Source organism: Cucumis sativus, chromosome 1 (assembly GCF_000004075.3).
Source record: "Cucumis sativus cultivar 9930 chromosome 1, Cucumber_9930_V3, whole genome shotgun sequence".
Taxonomy (NCBI): domain Eukaryota; kingdom Viridiplantae; phylum Streptophyta; class Magnoliopsida; order Cucurbitales; family Cucurbitaceae; genus Cucumis; species Cucumis sativus.
Genome location: NC_026655.2, coordinates 18,737,530 through 18,754,702, shown reverse-complemented (window position 1 = coordinate 18,754,702; position 17,173 = coordinate 18,737,530). Strand labels below are relative to the sequence as shown.

General features: G+C 33.9%; 3 protein-coding genes across 6 annotated transcripts; 1 reads left to right on the top strand and 2 right to left on the bottom strand.

The window, feature by feature from the left end:
- On the bottom strand, positions 1–3,158 carry LOC101221079 (probable receptor-like serine/threonine-protein kinase At5g57670). Its single transcript, XM_004146276.3, has 7 exons — positions 2,734–3,158; positions 2,386–2,640; positions 2,135–2,292; positions 1,960–2,039; positions 1,724–1,859; positions 1,192–1,341; positions 1–414 (listed from the first exon to the last, which is right to left on the bottom strand). The coding sequence occupies exons 1-7, from the start codon at positions 2,957–2,959 to the stop codon at positions 271–273; spliced, it is 1,149 nt and encodes a 382-aa protein (XP_004146324.1). The 5' UTR covers positions 2,960–3,158; the 3' UTR covers positions 1–270.
- Positions 3,159–7,678: 4,520 nt separating this feature from the next.
- Positions 7,679–10,322, top strand: LOC101220695 (U4/U6.U5 small nuclear ribonucleoprotein 27 kDa protein). Of its 3 annotated transcripts, none has more exons than XR_004214133.1 (3): positions 7,679–8,477; positions 9,414–9,501; positions 10,080–10,322. XR_004214133.1 is itself a non-coding variant. In XM_004146274.3 (2 exons), the coding sequence occupies exon 1, from the start codon at positions 7,753–7,755 to the stop codon at positions 8,449–8,451; it is 699 nt and encodes a 232-aa protein (XP_004146322.1). In that variant the 5' UTR covers positions 7,685–7,752; the 3' UTR covers positions 8,452–8,477; positions 10,080–10,322. The 3 variants fall into 3 exon arrangements, 1 of the variants encoding a protein (XP_004146322.1); XR_969728.2 differs by having other exon boundaries at positions 7,681–8,477; positions 9,409–9,501; XM_004146274.3 differs by lacking the exon at positions 9,414–9,501 and having other exon boundaries at positions 7,685–8,477.
- Positions 10,323–11,133: 811 nt separating this feature from the next.
- Positions 11,134–16,601, bottom strand: LOC101220456 (VIN3-like protein 2). Of its 2 annotated transcripts, none has more exons than XM_011658557.2 (5): positions 16,302–16,601; positions 16,130–16,197; positions 14,450–15,122; positions 12,920–13,239; positions 11,134–12,624 (listed from the first exon to the last, which is right to left on the bottom strand). In XM_011658557.2, the coding sequence occupies exons 2-5, from the start codon at positions 16,152–16,154 to the stop codon at positions 11,426–11,428; spliced, it is 2,217 nt and encodes a 738-aa protein (XP_011656859.1). In that variant the 5' UTR covers positions 16,155–16,197; positions 16,302–16,601; the 3' UTR covers positions 11,134–11,425. The 2 variants fall into 2 exon arrangements, with proteins under 2 accessions (XP_011656859.1, XP_011656862.1); XM_011658560.2 differs by having other exon boundaries at positions 16,130–16,212; positions 16,302–16,596.
- Between the last annotated feature and the right edge of the window lie 572 nt (positions 16,602–17,173).

Below are 17,173 nucleotides of genomic sequence, written 5' to 3'. Positions count from 1 at the left end.
TTCACACAAAGAGATTCATCAAAATTAACCATTTGGTGTGAGATGTTTGGTCCTAGTTGGAATCTAAATAATACATTACATGGCAGAACAAGTTGGCAATGGCAGGTGCCCAACTTTTTTTTTTCCTTTTCATTTTTTAATAAATAGAAGATATGCATTATTAGTAGTTCAATCTACCTTCATATGTACACAATTTACTGTCTCTATTGTGTGGTTTGGACATTGTTTAATCAAACTTCAAGACTTTCAATTCTGGCCTACATTGAATAATTATGGGGATTGAATAGAGAAAGAACTGTCCCATTCATATTCCAAGTCCTCAAATCCCCAGAATTCATCCTTCGCTTCTGCTTCTTCCTCTGGCATTTTCCACCTCTCGGTATCGACATACCGATCCTCCATAATGTTGAGTACCTGCCAATATGAAAAAACACATCGTTCTTTTAAGCTTCACCTATGCTCGTGCAGCCACCCAAAAAGGTCTATTACTTTTCAATTTGCTATGATATCAATCTACGAAACTCTCGAAACTACAACTAGCCTAGCAAAAAGCGCATTGTTCGGTTTCTTCTCTTGACCTGTTTGGGGATCACATTTACTAATGAACAGTTGAAAGAGAGAGAATTTGAGAGAAAGTCAAGATCAGAACTTTCATTAATGTGAATTTAAGCATTCTTTTATTAAGCTATTTTCTTTTTCTTTTCTAGCTTAGAAATTCAAGTTAGGTAGGATAGTTGAAACATTACTAATTTCATTTCTATTTAAAACTGCTCAATTGATATTTCTTCAAAATCATCACTACAAGGAATCCATTTTTCTTGACTTCTACTGTGAAGGCTGTGACTTTCAAGATCAAAACTTCCAAAAACTACTATCAATATTGAAGAATATTTCCATATAGGAATCTATATAATTCACTACATAATTTTTTTTTTTTAAAAAAGCAATCTATAAGAGTCCAAAAGAGAAATTCCAATTCTAACCTCTAACTACTCCTCTACTGGAAGGATATATAATATAGGGATTTCGACATTATTTAGAGAAGGATGGATGATGATTTAAGTGGCATGATTAGAAAGCTTTATGACTATAATACAAAAAGGACAAGCTTGCAATTATATAGATTATTCTTGTAAGGATCAATTGATTTCATAAGAAGTTGATAATAGATGCAAGGAAAGAGTTAGCTACCTCGGTCATGGTGGGTCGCCATATCGAAGACTCCCGAATGCATAATGAAGCAGCAAGGGAAAATCTTTTCAACTGCGTAACGTCGTAGGCTGACCCCAGTCGTGGATCTACCAGCTTTTCATACTCTCCCCGGTTCAAAATTGGTTTGGCCTGTGTTTGTTTTAGAATTAGTGTCAGACTATAGCAACACAACCACATTACCGACATGTCAAATTAGCAACAACTTTATATAGATTCACTCTTGAAGAAACCAGCCACTGATCTAAAAGAAGAGAAGGGATATTCTCGAAAACGAAAAACGATCGCCAACCATTTGCAAATCGAAGAAGAAATGTAGTAAGACTAACAACCAATGACCATTTTCTTTACTGAAAGTTTGATTACGAAACAAGCCAAGGAAATGATTGTTCTTTCTTGAAGATGAACTTATAATATATATATTTATACATATAATGAAAACTGGAATCCAGAAGACAACAAACATAAAAATGGAAATATCAAATATATATTTGATAAAAATAATTTGGCATACCCAGCTGTGTAAGCTTTGGTGAGACCCATCAACAGGCTTTCTTCCAGAGATTACTTCTAAAAGAAACACTCCAAAAGCAAAAACGTCTGTTTTCTCATCTACAATCCCATGCATATAGTATTCTGGAGCCAAGTGCCTACAATGATCAAAATTCAAAACCCTTTTATTAAAAAAAAAAAGATCATTTTTTTCTTATTAATTTGATCTAAAAAAGTCAAAGTTAGCTGCTAAATTACCCAAAAGTCCCTTCAATCGGAGCAATGGAGTGATGAGACCATTGAGTTGGGAGCCATTTAGCTAACCCAAAATCTGAAATCTAAGGAAACCAAAAAGCAAGAAACACATCAGATTTCATAAGTAAAAACATTGCAATAAACATTCAGACAACAACAATTGATGAGAATGACAAACCAGAGGTTCAAAATCTGCAGTCAAGAGAATATTTGAAGACTTAATATCTCTATGAATAATCCTTCTCTGACAGTCTTTGTGTAAATAATGAAGTCCTCTGGCTGTTCCAATTGCTATCTTGAACCTTGTTTTCCAATCAATTGGACACATATTATCATCTGAAAAAACAGTAATTTCAAAATTTTAAGCTCATTTAACAAATGGGAAACAAAAAATTTCAAATGGGGTTGTTTAGAAACAAAATTGCCTACCATGAAGAAGAGAAGCAACAGAACCTCTTGAAGAGAAATGGAAAATGAGATAAAGACCATTGTCAATACAGCAACCTAAGAGAGATAAAACATTCGGATGTTGAACATGTCCTATTGTCCCAATTTCTGTAAGAAACTCCTTCTCTTTCCTTTCATCAATGGAGGTTTTTGTAAGTCTTTTCACAGCAATTTCTTCACCATCATTTAAAATGCCTCTATAAACTTCTGCATACCCTCCTTTTCCAACTAAGTTCTCTAAAACCCACAACAAAAAACAGAGTCAAAAACCCCAAAAACAGAGCAGAAAAAGAAAAAGAAAAAGAAAAACCTTTTCTTTTATGGGCGTACCTGAGCTGAATCCATCAGTGGCTTCAAAAACTTGTTGAAAAGAGAAGCATTTCCAAAAGGGTCTTGGAGAATGATGAGAAACAATAGAATCTGTGTTAGGAGAAGCATCTGGGTTTGGAGAATCGTCTCCTAAACTACGTCGCTTTAGAGAGAAGAGGCGTTTGAAGCTGTTGGTTCTTATGTACTTCATTTTTTGTGGAGTTTGAAGAGAAATGCGAGAGTTCATGCAAAGAAAGAAAGAAGAAGAAGAAGAAGAAGAAGAAAAAGAAAGGATAATGAGAATGGGGGTGGGTTACTTCTGTTGTGTGAGTTGGGGGGTTGAGAAAAATGAAGAATTTAAGAAGAAGAAAAGAGTGGATGTGTATATGTATTGTGGTGTTATGTAATGTGTGTCGTAGTTGATGAAAGAGTTTGAGAGTGAGCACGTGTGAGACTTTCCATTGTTTTCATTTTGTTTTTACAATCAACTTTGTAGACAGATGATTGCCTTTGTCTCTTGTGCTACACCTGTTTTCTTTTTTTTTTTTATGTTCTTAATTATGATATTATTTAGCTTTTCTTTTTATATTTTTAAAGTAATTAGTATTTATCCCAAAGTATTATTTGAGATGAGATCGAGCCAAAAACTTTCAACTCCAAATAAAATACACATAGTATAAAAAGTATCCATATTTTCGTTACATTGTTGTAGAAAAACCAACTAACTATAACAAAATAATTAATAAGATGATACCTTTAATAGATTAATTCTTTAATTTTAATCTATATTTAATAATTTAAATATATGGTTTTAAACTTTTTTGTTTTCATAATTTTTTAAAACACATGGTATGATTGCTATTTTCATTAGCATTTATGTAAAATTAAGAATGTTCATACACATAGTATTTACTAAAAATTTAAACTTCTCACAATTTCATTTTAAATAGAAGAATGAATATTAAAATAAAGAAAAAGAGAGTGATTGAGTGAGTGAGTGAGAAGGGATAATATATTAGAAAATACATTATGTGGAATAGATTGGTGCATTATTTTTATATAAAAATAAATATGTAATTTAATTAATTGAGTTAAGCTTAAGATGTGAATCAATTCAGATTGTTAGGCTATATTTTTATTGATAGTATGAGAAAAATGAAATTTAATATACACCTTTTTCTTTTTGGATTGTATGTTCAAATTTCTCTCCTCCTACGTCTTGTGTGAAAAAGAAACAAAAACAATCATTTTGTTGGATTTAAATTAAAATCATAATAATTTTTTTCAACAAAATTTTTCAATTTATCTAATTCTAAAATTTAATTCAATTTTGAATCGTGTACGTTTTTCAATTTTAATCTCATCAAGTTACCTTATATCACTCAAATCAAGTTACGTCATTTCATTCAATTCTTAATAATTAAGTTACGTTTACGACGTTATAAGATGAAAAAGAAATATAAATTAATTATCAATAAAATAAAGTTTCCAATACTTAAATAACACAAAAAGAAATATAAATAGCATAACTCTATCTAGTTCAAATGTTATTTTGGAGAAGACATATATCTATATATCTTTTGCAAGTTAAATTTTATTCGGAATTAACTAAACTTTTATAAGTTTTTAAAATCATGATATTATGTACAACATTGAATGAAAAAATATTAAGTAGATAAATGAGAATGAGATGAGGCCATATGGTTCCATAGTTTTAGATTTAAGACTAAACTTGGAAATTTGGAAATGAACCCTTTTTGACCATTATTTACTCACATCATCACATGGATGATTCTCATTTTGAGAAACATTAACAAATTGTTTTAGATCCTTAAAATAGGGTTCCTATTTCAATGTCTTTTTATGAAAAAGATGAATGGAAGTATTAAATTCAATTCATTTTTGTAAAAACACCCAACTTCACTTAAAAAATTCCAAAAATAAAAATATTGATTAGAGAATTTTATATAGATTTTTTTTTCTTCCAACTATAGTCAAACGTTACGGTTCATGTATGGTAGATTAATCTATCGCGATCTATTAATTATAGATAAATTATGATATTTTGTTATATTTGTAAATATTTTTAACAAATTTACTGTTATATATGTTTGGAAGCTATGAAATTCTACTCCAAACCATTTTAACACCATGTTATATTGAAATTAACAAAGATGTACGTCCACTCTCGTTTATATTTATTTTATTTTGAGAAAGACCTAATTAATATATAAGAAAAAAAAAAGCTCAAAACTAAAAATGAAAGTTACAAGTAATATATAGGATGAATATGATAGAAAGGTTGAGAAAGGGATGTTTTTCTCAACAACCAACAAAGATAAAAGTAGCCTTTCACCCTTTTAAAATGAATGCTACTAATTAATTTATACATACACACACCTAATTTCAACACATCAACAAAAGGGGAAGTGACAACCTTTTTTCTTTCTCATTTTTTCACGAGCTCATCACACACATGCATCCTCACTTTTTTTTTTCCCTCTCTTTATTTCTCTTGTAAATCGACTTAATCATTTACTTAATAAGATCAAGAGTTTTGACCTTAATTAGTCGTAAAACATTCTAATGCATATCCGTCGTTTTCTTGTTCAATATCAATAGAAAATTATAGTCTCCATATTTCTACTGTAATATAAAGTTATTCACTTTACATATTTTAGAATGTTTTAATACCAACGGTCAAAGATAATACACATCTTTGTGTATTTATACAAGGTTTTCATGTTTAAAGAAGATCGATGTTTCCAAGTTCTTGTTTAGCAATGACATGAAAGACATTAGTCAAAGTTATAATTTGACTAAAAAGCACAAATGTTCCTAGAAAACTTCAAAAACATAGATTATTAGTTTAATTAGCTAAACTAAAGTAAAAAAAAAAAAAAAAGTATAAGGGAGGGTTTGTTTAGGGTATGGAAAAAGGTAAGTTTGATTGGGTTTGGTCCCAAGAAATATGAGGAGGAAAAAGGTATGCATGTGGGAGATGGGGTAGGGGGAGGTTGAGGTTGAGGTTGAGCTTCGCTTCTTTTCCCGATTCTCGGTGTACGCATGCTTATATATCTATCTATACATGCATACAATCTTCAATACAATTACTTTTTTCTATTCTAATTGTTTCATTCATTTAAACCTACCCCTACTATTTTCAATCATACATTTTTCTTTTTCTTTTTATAATCAATTAATTAATACCCTTTTTCTTTTTGTCGATTTCTACCTAGGATTCAATCTGTATTTGTGACTTTTATCACTAAGTCAATCTATGGTGATTTTTTAAAAGCTTGTTTTACGAAAGTCTAAAGCCTAAGTATATGATTGTCTATTGGTTAAAAGAGCATTATAGATTATTTGTAGAGTTGAGTTGGAACTTTAATCTAGGACAATGTTGTTTGATCCATCAATTGGAGTTTATGCAGTTGTGAACAAATTTTATCTTTCTTTCTTTCTATTTAATGTTTCCAATGTCTTCATTCATCGACCAACTCTTACTAATTGTTGATAGCATGCTCCAACGACCACTTCCAAACCCAACTTCATCTACAACCATATAGTTGACTGCTTTTACTACCTCACTCCTTATTTCATGCTCTTACGACAAGCTCCAATAAAGATTACATGCAACACTTTGCACAACTGTCACCTTCAATGATCACCTATGGTGATAGCCACGTCAATCATTTTCAACGACTAACTTTAACAATCAACTCTACTAATCATATAATAAAATTAGAAAAAAAAAACTTTGGACGTTAATTTAATGTTGATAGAAACAATTTAAGCATATATGTATATAATTTTTAAATATAAAAGTGTTTAAATGCGATGACCTTTTAAAAAACATGCATCTTTTCAACTTCTTTTGTTCAACACCCAAAAATTCTACCAACAAGACTAACAAGACTATATGTTAGGGGCTATTGTTATGTTATATATCATTTGTTACAAATAATGTGATATTGTCCATTTCAAGTATACTTTCTCTTGGTTTACCTTGGTCTCATAACTAGAGAAGTTATCCTCCTAATTTATATACTTCTAATCAAGCATCGTCCTATTTAGTCAATGTAGTACTTTGATTGGATTTCCAATACCAACATACATGCATAATAAACCCTAATCTATCATTTGACATAAGACGCCATAAAAAGCCCGGAATCCCTTGATAACCTAAATTTTCCCTCATTTTGTGCACTCATACATTCCACTAATGTGAAAGTATATTGTAATGTGAAGGTATATTGTAATTTTGTTATTTGTATGAAGCAAGAATATTATATTTTGTCTACCTTGAATACAATGCTTACATGTAGTGTTAAAATTTTGGGAACATTTATACCTAATTAGAAAGTAGTTAAGCAAACAAAGATAACCACAAGAAAAACTCAAACTTTTTAAGTTACCAAGACCACATCTTATCATTTTTTTTTATAGTGCAAATTAAAGGTGGAAGAATTTGAACTCGAGATCTCTAAACTCAAGTATATACATGTACTGGTTGAATTAAGTTTTGGTTGACTTTGACTTAATAACTTTTAAGTTTACCTCCAAATGTAAACTTCTTTTAAGTTTAAACTAAAAACATTTATGCACCACATATAAAAAAAAATCTAGACATATTTGATCTAAACTAAACATTGATGTAACTCCTATAACCTTATAAACTTGGTGGTTTTGAATTAAAAAGGAGAAGAAAGGTAGATAATTTAGACAAAAATAGCCATGTTACTGAAGTTGTATGATGGATTGTTACGGCCCAAACAAACGGATCTGGCGAATTCCAAGGCCCATTCATATGATCAAAATAAAAGCCCAATTAAAAGCCGATAAACAAAGTGAAAACCCCATTGTGTCTTCACGAGAAGCCCATTTCGACATTCATTCATTCTAAAACCGAAGGGTTACTTCCGTAATTTTAAAGAAACACAAGGGCTTTTCCCGCTCAATTGCAAAGCCCCAAATCCGATAGGTAATTCGTTTGCTTCACTCTGAGCTTACGGAATCGGAAATTCTTACAAATCCGCTATGGTCGACCGTGAACGAGACAGAGATAGAGGCCGCGACAGAGATAAAGATCGGGACCGTGATAGATACAAAGACCGGGAGCGAGACCGTGACCATCGGGAACGTGACCGGCGTAGGGATCGAGAAGATCGTGACCACCGTGAACGTGATCGGGACCGGGAACGCCGTAGGGATCAGGACGATCGTGACCGTGAAAGGGAGCGTGGCCGGAGTAAAAGGTCACTCACTCCCGACCGCTCAAGATCCCGCCGCTCTCGCACCCGCTCGCCGGACCGGCACCGGTCGCGGTCTCTTTCTCGTACTCCCGAGGACCGGCCATCTCGCCGCCGCCATCGTTCTCCTTCCCCAGATCATGCTCGGAAGCGTCATCGCCGGGATTTGACTGCGGATGACGAAAAGGAGCGGCAGAAAGCAGTTTCTGACTTTGTTGATGGCATTGCGAAAGAGCAGCACAAGCAGAAGAATAATAAAGACAACGTTGGTGGCGGAGAAGTAGTGGAGGAGGCCATGGCTGATGAAGATGAAATGGAGATGATGAAGAAATTAGGTATTCCCGTGGGTTTCGATTCGACCAAGGGCAAACCTGTCCCAGGTGCTGATGTGAGTGGCGTTAGGGTAGTTACCAAGAGGCAGCCTAGGCAGTACATGAATCGTCGTGGAGGGTTCAACAGGCCGTTGCCGGCCGAGCGCAGCCGGTAGCTAATATATTTGGCTAGGTCACTGAGGTTAGTCTATTGAACTGTTATTGGGATTTCTTAGCTCCGCCGTATTAAACTGTTGCAACAATTGAATAGCTTAGTCCACTGCCTTCTTCCTAAGGTTTGAGCAACAACTGCAACAAGAGTGTTTTTTGTATTTGTACAAAGATTAGAATGCTGTCTTCTTCCTGACATTCGGTTTTAGTAGTCCGATTAATGTTAATTCATTGTGCACTGTGTTTTTATGCTCCAGTTCCTAGTCACTTATAGTATTCTAGATGTTCAATGGGGTAGATGAGTATCTCGTCATTGTTGAGGATCTGACTAAAGTATTTGACATCTTTACTCCTGAAAATGCTCCTTAGAGAGAACACTAATTTCTTTGTCAATTTCATCTGTTTAAGATGGGTTTTAGACTAATGTTACCAGTAGTTAGTAGTTACTTAACGTTAGAGGTATGAACTTTTCACACATTTCTAAATATCACCAAACAGTTAGAACTTCATTGCCACCATTTTTTTTGTACAATGGTTGAAGGTCATACTCTGCCTAGTATTATCAAAGAGAACTTGAAGGACCCAAAATTTTGTTGAACGTATTTTTGGCATTTAGTTTTTGAAGTTATAATTGTAAAATTCTTAATCCAGTTGAGGAAACGTTGTGATGTACTTCTTCGGATGTGTTATAGGGCCGGGGCTTTTTGTATCAAAATATTGAGCTTATGTGTATGGTAGCTGGGCATGCGAATTTCTTGTGTGAGATAGTTTGTTTATGTTATTTGAGCCAACAGTTGATGAAAGTTCACAAGTGATGAATTTAGGAATATATTCAGACTTGCTGATATATGAAAATATGATTTAGTTTTTCATTAAAACAAAGAAAAGATTTAGGAGCTGTTGCCTGAAACTTACAAAGATGGTAAAATAATGAAACTGAGTATAGCTCTCCCGTGCTTCAGTGTAGCAACCAAGACTGACATTCTTCCTGAGATATCATTGAGCGGTGGGAGATAAATGCAGACCAGGCTATTGCAATGTGCTCGCATATTCTGGTAATAAAATCTTGTTACTGAATGTGTTTCCTGCTTAACCTGAAGTTTTGATATAGCTTGATTCGGATTTCAAATCCTCCCCTATCTTAGGGGACGCCTTGTGATTGTGAGTTCTTAGGGGTCCGCCTTGTGATTGTGAGTTCCAAAGACTTCCATCTGGTTTCTGAAATTAAAACTCACCCATATAGTTTGTGAGTGATTCAAGAGTTTGTGTGTAGATCCTTTAAGCACCCATTTAAACATAATCCTTTTTAGTTGCCAATTGCAAACACTCCTGCAATAACCTTTAGGTGCTTTGAAGTTTTCCGTTGATTTCATTTATCAATGAAATGTTTCTTTATCCCGAAAAAAAGTAACTAACAGCATAAACATCTGTGTGGGTGTCTGTTTATCGTCGCATTCTTCTAGATTGAAGTTTATTCTAGTATTTTATCAGTGCTGGGTTCCTTATAATAAAAAGTTATTTTTATGTACTCTTTATTTCATGTCAAGCTAGTTCCTTTCTTTTATTTAGTAATATTATCATTTACTCATGTCCGTTCAATGACACTAATTGAACCTGTTTTTGGTTTCTGCAGGATTTTGGTTTGCTTGACTTTGCTGGAGAGGCCAGATGGAAGTCTTTGGGCACAGTATTGTTTGTATGTAATATATATTCATGAAACCTTAGAATTCGAGTCGAGTTGAGTTAATTGATACTCGAAGAACGAGGGATATTTTTGGCTATTGTAGAAATTGGAGAATTTTCTATGTTGCTTATTTGTTTTCAGTAAAAAATGGATAGTGCTTAGATCAATTGAATTGGATTTGGTTCCTCCAAACTTGAGATTAGAGCTTTTCACAAAGGCCGGCTAACGTGCGAACACAGAAAATTTACAATCAGTTACACCAAGCAATTGCCATCACTGCTGCGAAAGCCATGCAATGCAAAAGCCGTTATAAAGCCTATTAGTTGCTTTGGATGACGTTTTTTATTTATTTATATTTTTTGTTTATTTATTTAGTTCTTGCAATCTTTATTTCACTTGGAACTTGATCTTTCATTAAGGGGGAAAAATGGGAAAAAGATAAACGAAATCACTTGGAATGTGAGGGTTTGTTGCATCCAAAGATGGGCACTATCTTTTCCATTTTTAGAATCTGTTTTACACAAACTTCACCTTAGATTTATTTATTAGTTTTTATTATTATTAAGCATTGAGAAAAGTTTCCAAGAGACTGTTTGAGAGGTCTATTTTAGAAGTTGAACTAACTCACATCCACAAGCAATCAAACTAGGAGAGCATAGGATTACAACAAAATGTTAGTTTGAAAGACACACGAGCATAACGTTAGCAAACAAACGATGGAAAAGACAAATTTGGCATACACAAGTATATGAAAGAATGAAAAAAAGGAGAGGGAAGAAGGAAAGTAAATGATAACTACTCAAAATTGTTCTCTGATTTCAGATGATTTGTTCAAACATATTGAGAGTTATTTGAGATTTTTCCACCTCAGTAAGGATCAATCTTTTAAGCTTTATTTTGTCTTCGAAGATAAGCGATGGTAAGAACTCTAACTCTTAACTCGGAGGTAACATGAATAACATGGTTAAGGAAGTAAATGAATGATCTTCACATAGAGAAGGGATATTCAAAACTCCAAAGACAAGTTTAATAAATTAATTACTAAATGGTATCAATGAGTAAGTAAGAATGTTAAAATCATACTCATCTACAAATCTGTTCCAAGTGTTTAAAATGGCGAATGTGGATGACATATTATCATCACAAGAATGCTAAATAAAGCTTAGATGATGCCCAATTCAATTGATGACAGTTTAAATAGAGAAGAAAAAAGGTATCTAAAGAATGCCTAACGACTGATTCATAGAATTCCCAATCTAGGACTTGTTAAATTTGTTGGTTTTCGAGATGATTGATCAATGCCAAAGCTTCATACAAAATCCAGAAGGCACAGCACATGTTTTCTTGCTTGAAATGCATTCCGAAAACGTATCCACAAGTTGCTCGGCAAGAGCTGATGGATCTTCAATGAAGTTATCAACAAAGGCCTTCACTATCCTAACTTCTTGTGTTGTCGCTCTCAAGCTATACCAAGTTAAGAATTTTTGTCTGAAGTTCTTCTCTATGTGTCCTTCGCATTCTAGCCATCTAATCAACTTTACATAATACTCGAAATCCTTATCCGAAATACCGTTTGCAGTACAATCTACATCTTGTCTCTCTGCATTTCTCTTCTTAGATGTGCTGCCATTTCGGAGTTCCTCTCCTCCAGATCCCTTATCATCTCGATCCTTGGTGCTGGACTTCGATCGGCCACTCCTTCCGAGAACATCCTTGAGTATTTCCATTTTGCAAGGAGTAACTGGCAATCCAGCCTCGGAGCTGCTTACAAATGGTGTGGATTTAGTTCCTTGTTGAATGGCAGAATTCGAGCCCTTGTTCATGCTTGTTGTACCTTCAATGATTTGGACTTGAGAAGAATGCCTGTCTTCAAGTTTTGAAACATTGGGATCAGGAAGCATGCTACTTTTTCTTGTAACGTGTTCCTCATCCAACGACGAAACAGAATCTTTAGCTGTTCCTATTCCACTGACATCTGTGCAGTTTATTCTATCCTCAGACTGGTTAGTAGTGATAATCTTGTTAGACTCCTTGCAATAAGAAAGAAAGCTCCCTGTTTGACTATCGGTCTGGTCACTACAGGGCACTATATTGTTAGTTTCATCTTCTACGGAAGAAGGATTAGAGAGCTCACTGAAGTTGGTCACAGGACTCTGACTTCTTTCAATCACCAAGCAACTTGCGTCATCCTCCCGAGGAATAGCAGTTGAGACTTGAACTTCACATGTCCCCAAATCGCCTGTCCCATCAAAGGAAATGGCTTTGAAATAGTACTCTGAAGATGGGGTTAGTCCTCGGACGACAAACCTCAAATTTGGTTGAGACAAGGTGCAAGTTGGCTCGATAGGGTAATCTGTTTCGCCTGCCTTTCGATGCCATAGCCTGTAACCAATGGTTTCTCCACAAGAAACATCTTCAGTACCCACAACCACTGCAACGTATGTTGCATCAACATCTTCGAACCTTAAGAAGTTTGTAGCTACCAAATTAGTATCTGCAAGATTGACAAAGGCAGGTAACTTTTACTGTACTATTTTACTCTCTTAATAATTTTTAGTGAAACACTGCACAGTAAAACACAAATGCCATCTGTAATATATATCTTAATTAGTTCTCTTGTACGTGGAAGATAGTTATTAAATATATCGGCAACCCATTCAAATATTGTCTTACATGATCAAATTACTTTTAGACTTACGCCAACTGGCCATATAGAGGGTATTCCATAAACGTAGTAAAGAAATTTGAGATGAGTAAAAAAGTTAGGAGCCTTACATAAAGTGGATTACCTTGTATCATGGAACTGGGCAAGTGATGTAAGATCTTTGTGGAGAGCAGGGTGTCGAGCGAATCGATGGCTAACGAGCAGAGTTTCTGAACCTCTGGTCCTGAAGAAAGCCTGTTCACTATTCCTCTGCCCGTACCGACTGGTACACCAGCCAAAGGACCCACCTCAGCTTCAAGTTTCTTCACAGCCTCATCCACAATCTGATAAACGTCTTGAAACTTTTCATCTTCACTCAAAAGCTTTTTGCTTAAAGAGATGCGGTAACACAGGATAGCCACCCGTCTTGTTTCCTTTGCCTTCATCAATTGTTTTCTCCAACACCTAAAAATTTTAATCTGAGAGTCATTCATGTTATGGTAAAGAACAAAGATTCAAGAGAGTCGAATGCAGTCCGCAATTTATGGTATTGAAATATCCGGGACCTCTCATGGCCACAGACAAGTATTGTCTTTTGCAAAGCAATGCAGAGCATTCATCTTCAATCACTGCATGTCTAGAATTTTTAGTGTAGAAATTTGACCCTCTATGAATTTATCAGTTGGAAAAATTACAAAATGGGGATGGGAAGAAGAAAATCGATGGATGAAAGGATGTTTAGACGAATGCGAGACATACAGCATCCTAGCTATTTTCTAACTCTAAAATTATGCAACCTTTAAAAATTTTATTCCTGTTCTTTTTAATTCGGTCCAATTATTGATCTCTTTTAGCAATCTCCATTTGATTTGGATTGGCCGGTCTTTGAGGAGAGGACTTTTTATACCAATTGGTGTGCTATAATAAAAAAAAATGAGTTTAAGACACTAAATGTTTGAAAAGTTATCATGATTGACGTTAGATATTACCTCAGTGAGGTGAAACTCCATTACTGCCTGCAAGGTTGCAAGTATGTAGGAATAGTGGCCTAAACTTAGTCAACTTCTAATACATTATGGACAAAACGTAATTAAATTCTTAACTTGAATCTTCGACAGTAAGAGAAACGAAGCAACAATCAGCAGCAACTTCATTCTTCAAGATAAAGAGAATCACACGTCTGAGGTCCAAATAATTAGAAAAGAGAAAACTTTAACAAACTTTACTACCCCAGAAGGTTTGCTATCCTATTTGATTCAATCCATAAAGACGTATTTACTTGCCTCAAAAATTTTATTCCAGAAGCAATACAAATATTTTTTAGAAAAATATATATATATTTTCTGATAGTTTCCTACACGATTAAAATATATTTTCTTTAAAATAATTTTGTTTACTATTTGATAAGAAAAAATATTAAGTTTTAGCTTCGTCATAACAGCACCATGGATATTTCGAAAGCTCCACATGATGGCAGATTCACGGCCTTAGGATGAATGAAAATGATTAGCATCCGAGGCAGTTAAAATGCAAATTACTTTACTAGATTCAACTCAATAAAAATCGATTGATGTTTTCAAAAAAAAAAAATCAAGAAATTAAAGATAAATAAGAAACAAACCTTTCGAAATCCTTTCAAATTCAATGAACCAGATATAAAGGTCGGAGTAATTACCCAATCAAGTCATTGACTTTTCCACAAGATACACAACAGAAAGTCCCTTCAATCCCAGTTTGCTGTCCTCTAGAAATCCCAGATTTTTCATGCTTCAGTGCACATTCAAGATGGCATGACATACGACATGAAGTGCTTTGAAATGGTGGGTCAGAGCTGCAACTTAACCACAGACTAGGATCCTTATTATCATCATACTGATAACAGATGCAGCATGAACACCTCTTGCAAAATTTATCATCTTGATTTATGTTAGCTTTGCATGCCGAATTTCTGCAGTACACTGCAATATTTGAGTCAGTCCTAGTGTTACTGATTGGACTATTGTTTACAGGAACAGGAAGCCGTGCTGGCTGATCAATTTTTCTTTGCCGTTTGGAAATATTTGGAGAAGGACAAGGAGAAGACTGATTGTCGAGGTCTGTTACATCCTCAGTTGACCCTGATTTCTTTTTACCAACAATTTTCAGAAGGTTCTCAATTATTTTTAGTTTTGTTAATCCAGTATATTTCCTCTCTTTTCCCATCTCTGCACACAGGATCTCTAAAATCTCTTGTCGACTCCAGGACTGAAGCAGTTCAGGAGCATGTGGCTGATCTGATATTTCATAGACCAAATTCCTTTTCTTCTCCAGACTCATCATACTGGATTTTAATGGTTCGAGAGCAGCTCCTAAATACCAAAATAGAAGACGAGGATGCACATCAAAGTTAAGAAAAAACAAAACAGAAAATCAAACGTCAAAAAGGTACCAGTGCCGTCCTGTTTAAGTTGAGTCAGATTGGGTTTGACTTCATAAATAAGATGAACATGCATGGATTAGTAAAACTAGTTTGGGGAGAATCATATCGATTTAAATGTATAAAATAAAGACAATTGTTTCACTTACGATCAAATTACATATATATGATTTTTCAAATTTCCACTCGATAACTTTTACAGGTCTTTCTAACTCAAACATCTTCCAGGAAATAATTGCTTCAAATCTATGGATCAATATATTCAATAAAATAAAGTTTCACACCAACTTTTGAGAAAACATATACACATTTCCTTAAAATACTACAATTTACACTGTTATCTGAAATCATTTGTACAAATGACTCGAACAACCTGAAGTTTGCCCAGCCTAAAAGTACTACATGGTTCAATTAGGTCAGGTTGATTCCAAAACGTACACCCGTTTATATCCTTCCAAAAACCTCCTATGATTGAAAACCAACAGTGCAATTAAACACAAAGAACAGTTCTCACATCTCATGCAAATAAACTCCTGTGCCAAATTAATCTTCCAAGAAGCGAAAATACACGGATAATTGGATAACTCGAATAGATCATCCAGGCTATACGTCCATCAGCTATTGACACACACACATACAAAATTATAATCCAAAAAATCAAGCACTAGCGGCAAAAATTTCCGAAGAGCAAACCATATTACTAAATGTGGTCTCAAAAATTCCACATGAACGAACGCCTACAAAACCCACAGATAGACGCAATTCATCAAAAAATAAAAGCTCACTACCACAAGGTCCAGACGCGGAGTACAACAAGAACAATTTCCGATTCCAGCAGAAGTAAGAGGCAAAATTAAGAATCTAAAAAAAAAAAAAAAAAAAAAAACTAACAAAACAAAAGCCGATGATAACAAAAAGGAAAAGGATTAAGGAGATTACCTTCAGATAAAGAATCGGAAGGCATAGTGAATCGACGACATTAGGAGGAAAAAGGAACAAATAAGGACCTGGAAACATGAAATCTGGAAGGATAAATAAACCGTGAAAGCGAAGTAGAAGAAGAAGAAGAAAAGAAAGAGAAATGGAGGAAATTAAAGGGGCAGTAACATACCAATAAATTACAGCAGGAAGGAGCGGGAGGAAGAAGGAGGAATCCATGGGATTGAGATTGAGAAATTTAGAGAGGATGATGATGGAATCTTTGTGTTTTTCGTTAGAGGCTTAGAGAGAAGAGTCTGTGTGATTCGATCAAAAAATCAAATCAAATCAAATCAAATCAAATGAATGAATGAATGAAGAATACTATTAGCCGCTCTCTCTCTCTCTCTCTCTTTCTGTCTCTTTTTTTTCTCTTTGCTCAAACCATTACAAATGCGGCTGCATGATTTGTCCCTTCCTTCCCCCTTGTTTTTTTTTTTCTTCTTCTTCGTAGTTTGTTTTCTTTATTTAATAATTAAAAAGTTTAAATCCCTGTCTTGATTTCTGAACTCCTTTTATTATTTTATTTCTCTTTTCTTTTTTAATTTCCTTTCTTAATTTTATTTCACATAAAATAAATCAAATATTTATAAATACAAAACTAAATATCTTATCAATAATAAACCTCCATCAATTTTTATATGATACAAAATTAAGCTTAACAATCTATTAAACGCAAAATTAAATGTTTAAAAGCATCTTGGATTATTTTAGAATTTGAATAGACCTACAGTTGAAGTATATTTTTTAATTTGTGGAGTTTTGAGCCTTCTAATCTCACATAAGTTCGATTATATTTACAATAATAAATTGTTTTATATAGTAAATAATCAATATTGAATGATATGATTTATTAATATACATGTTCTTGAAACATTAATATTTCTTTTCAATTTCTAGTCAAATTCCATTTTAGATTTTATATTTTTAATAGTTTAATGTTAATGTGTACTTTTAACTGATCTTAACTTTATTCATCAATTAATATAGGTACAGAAAACAAAA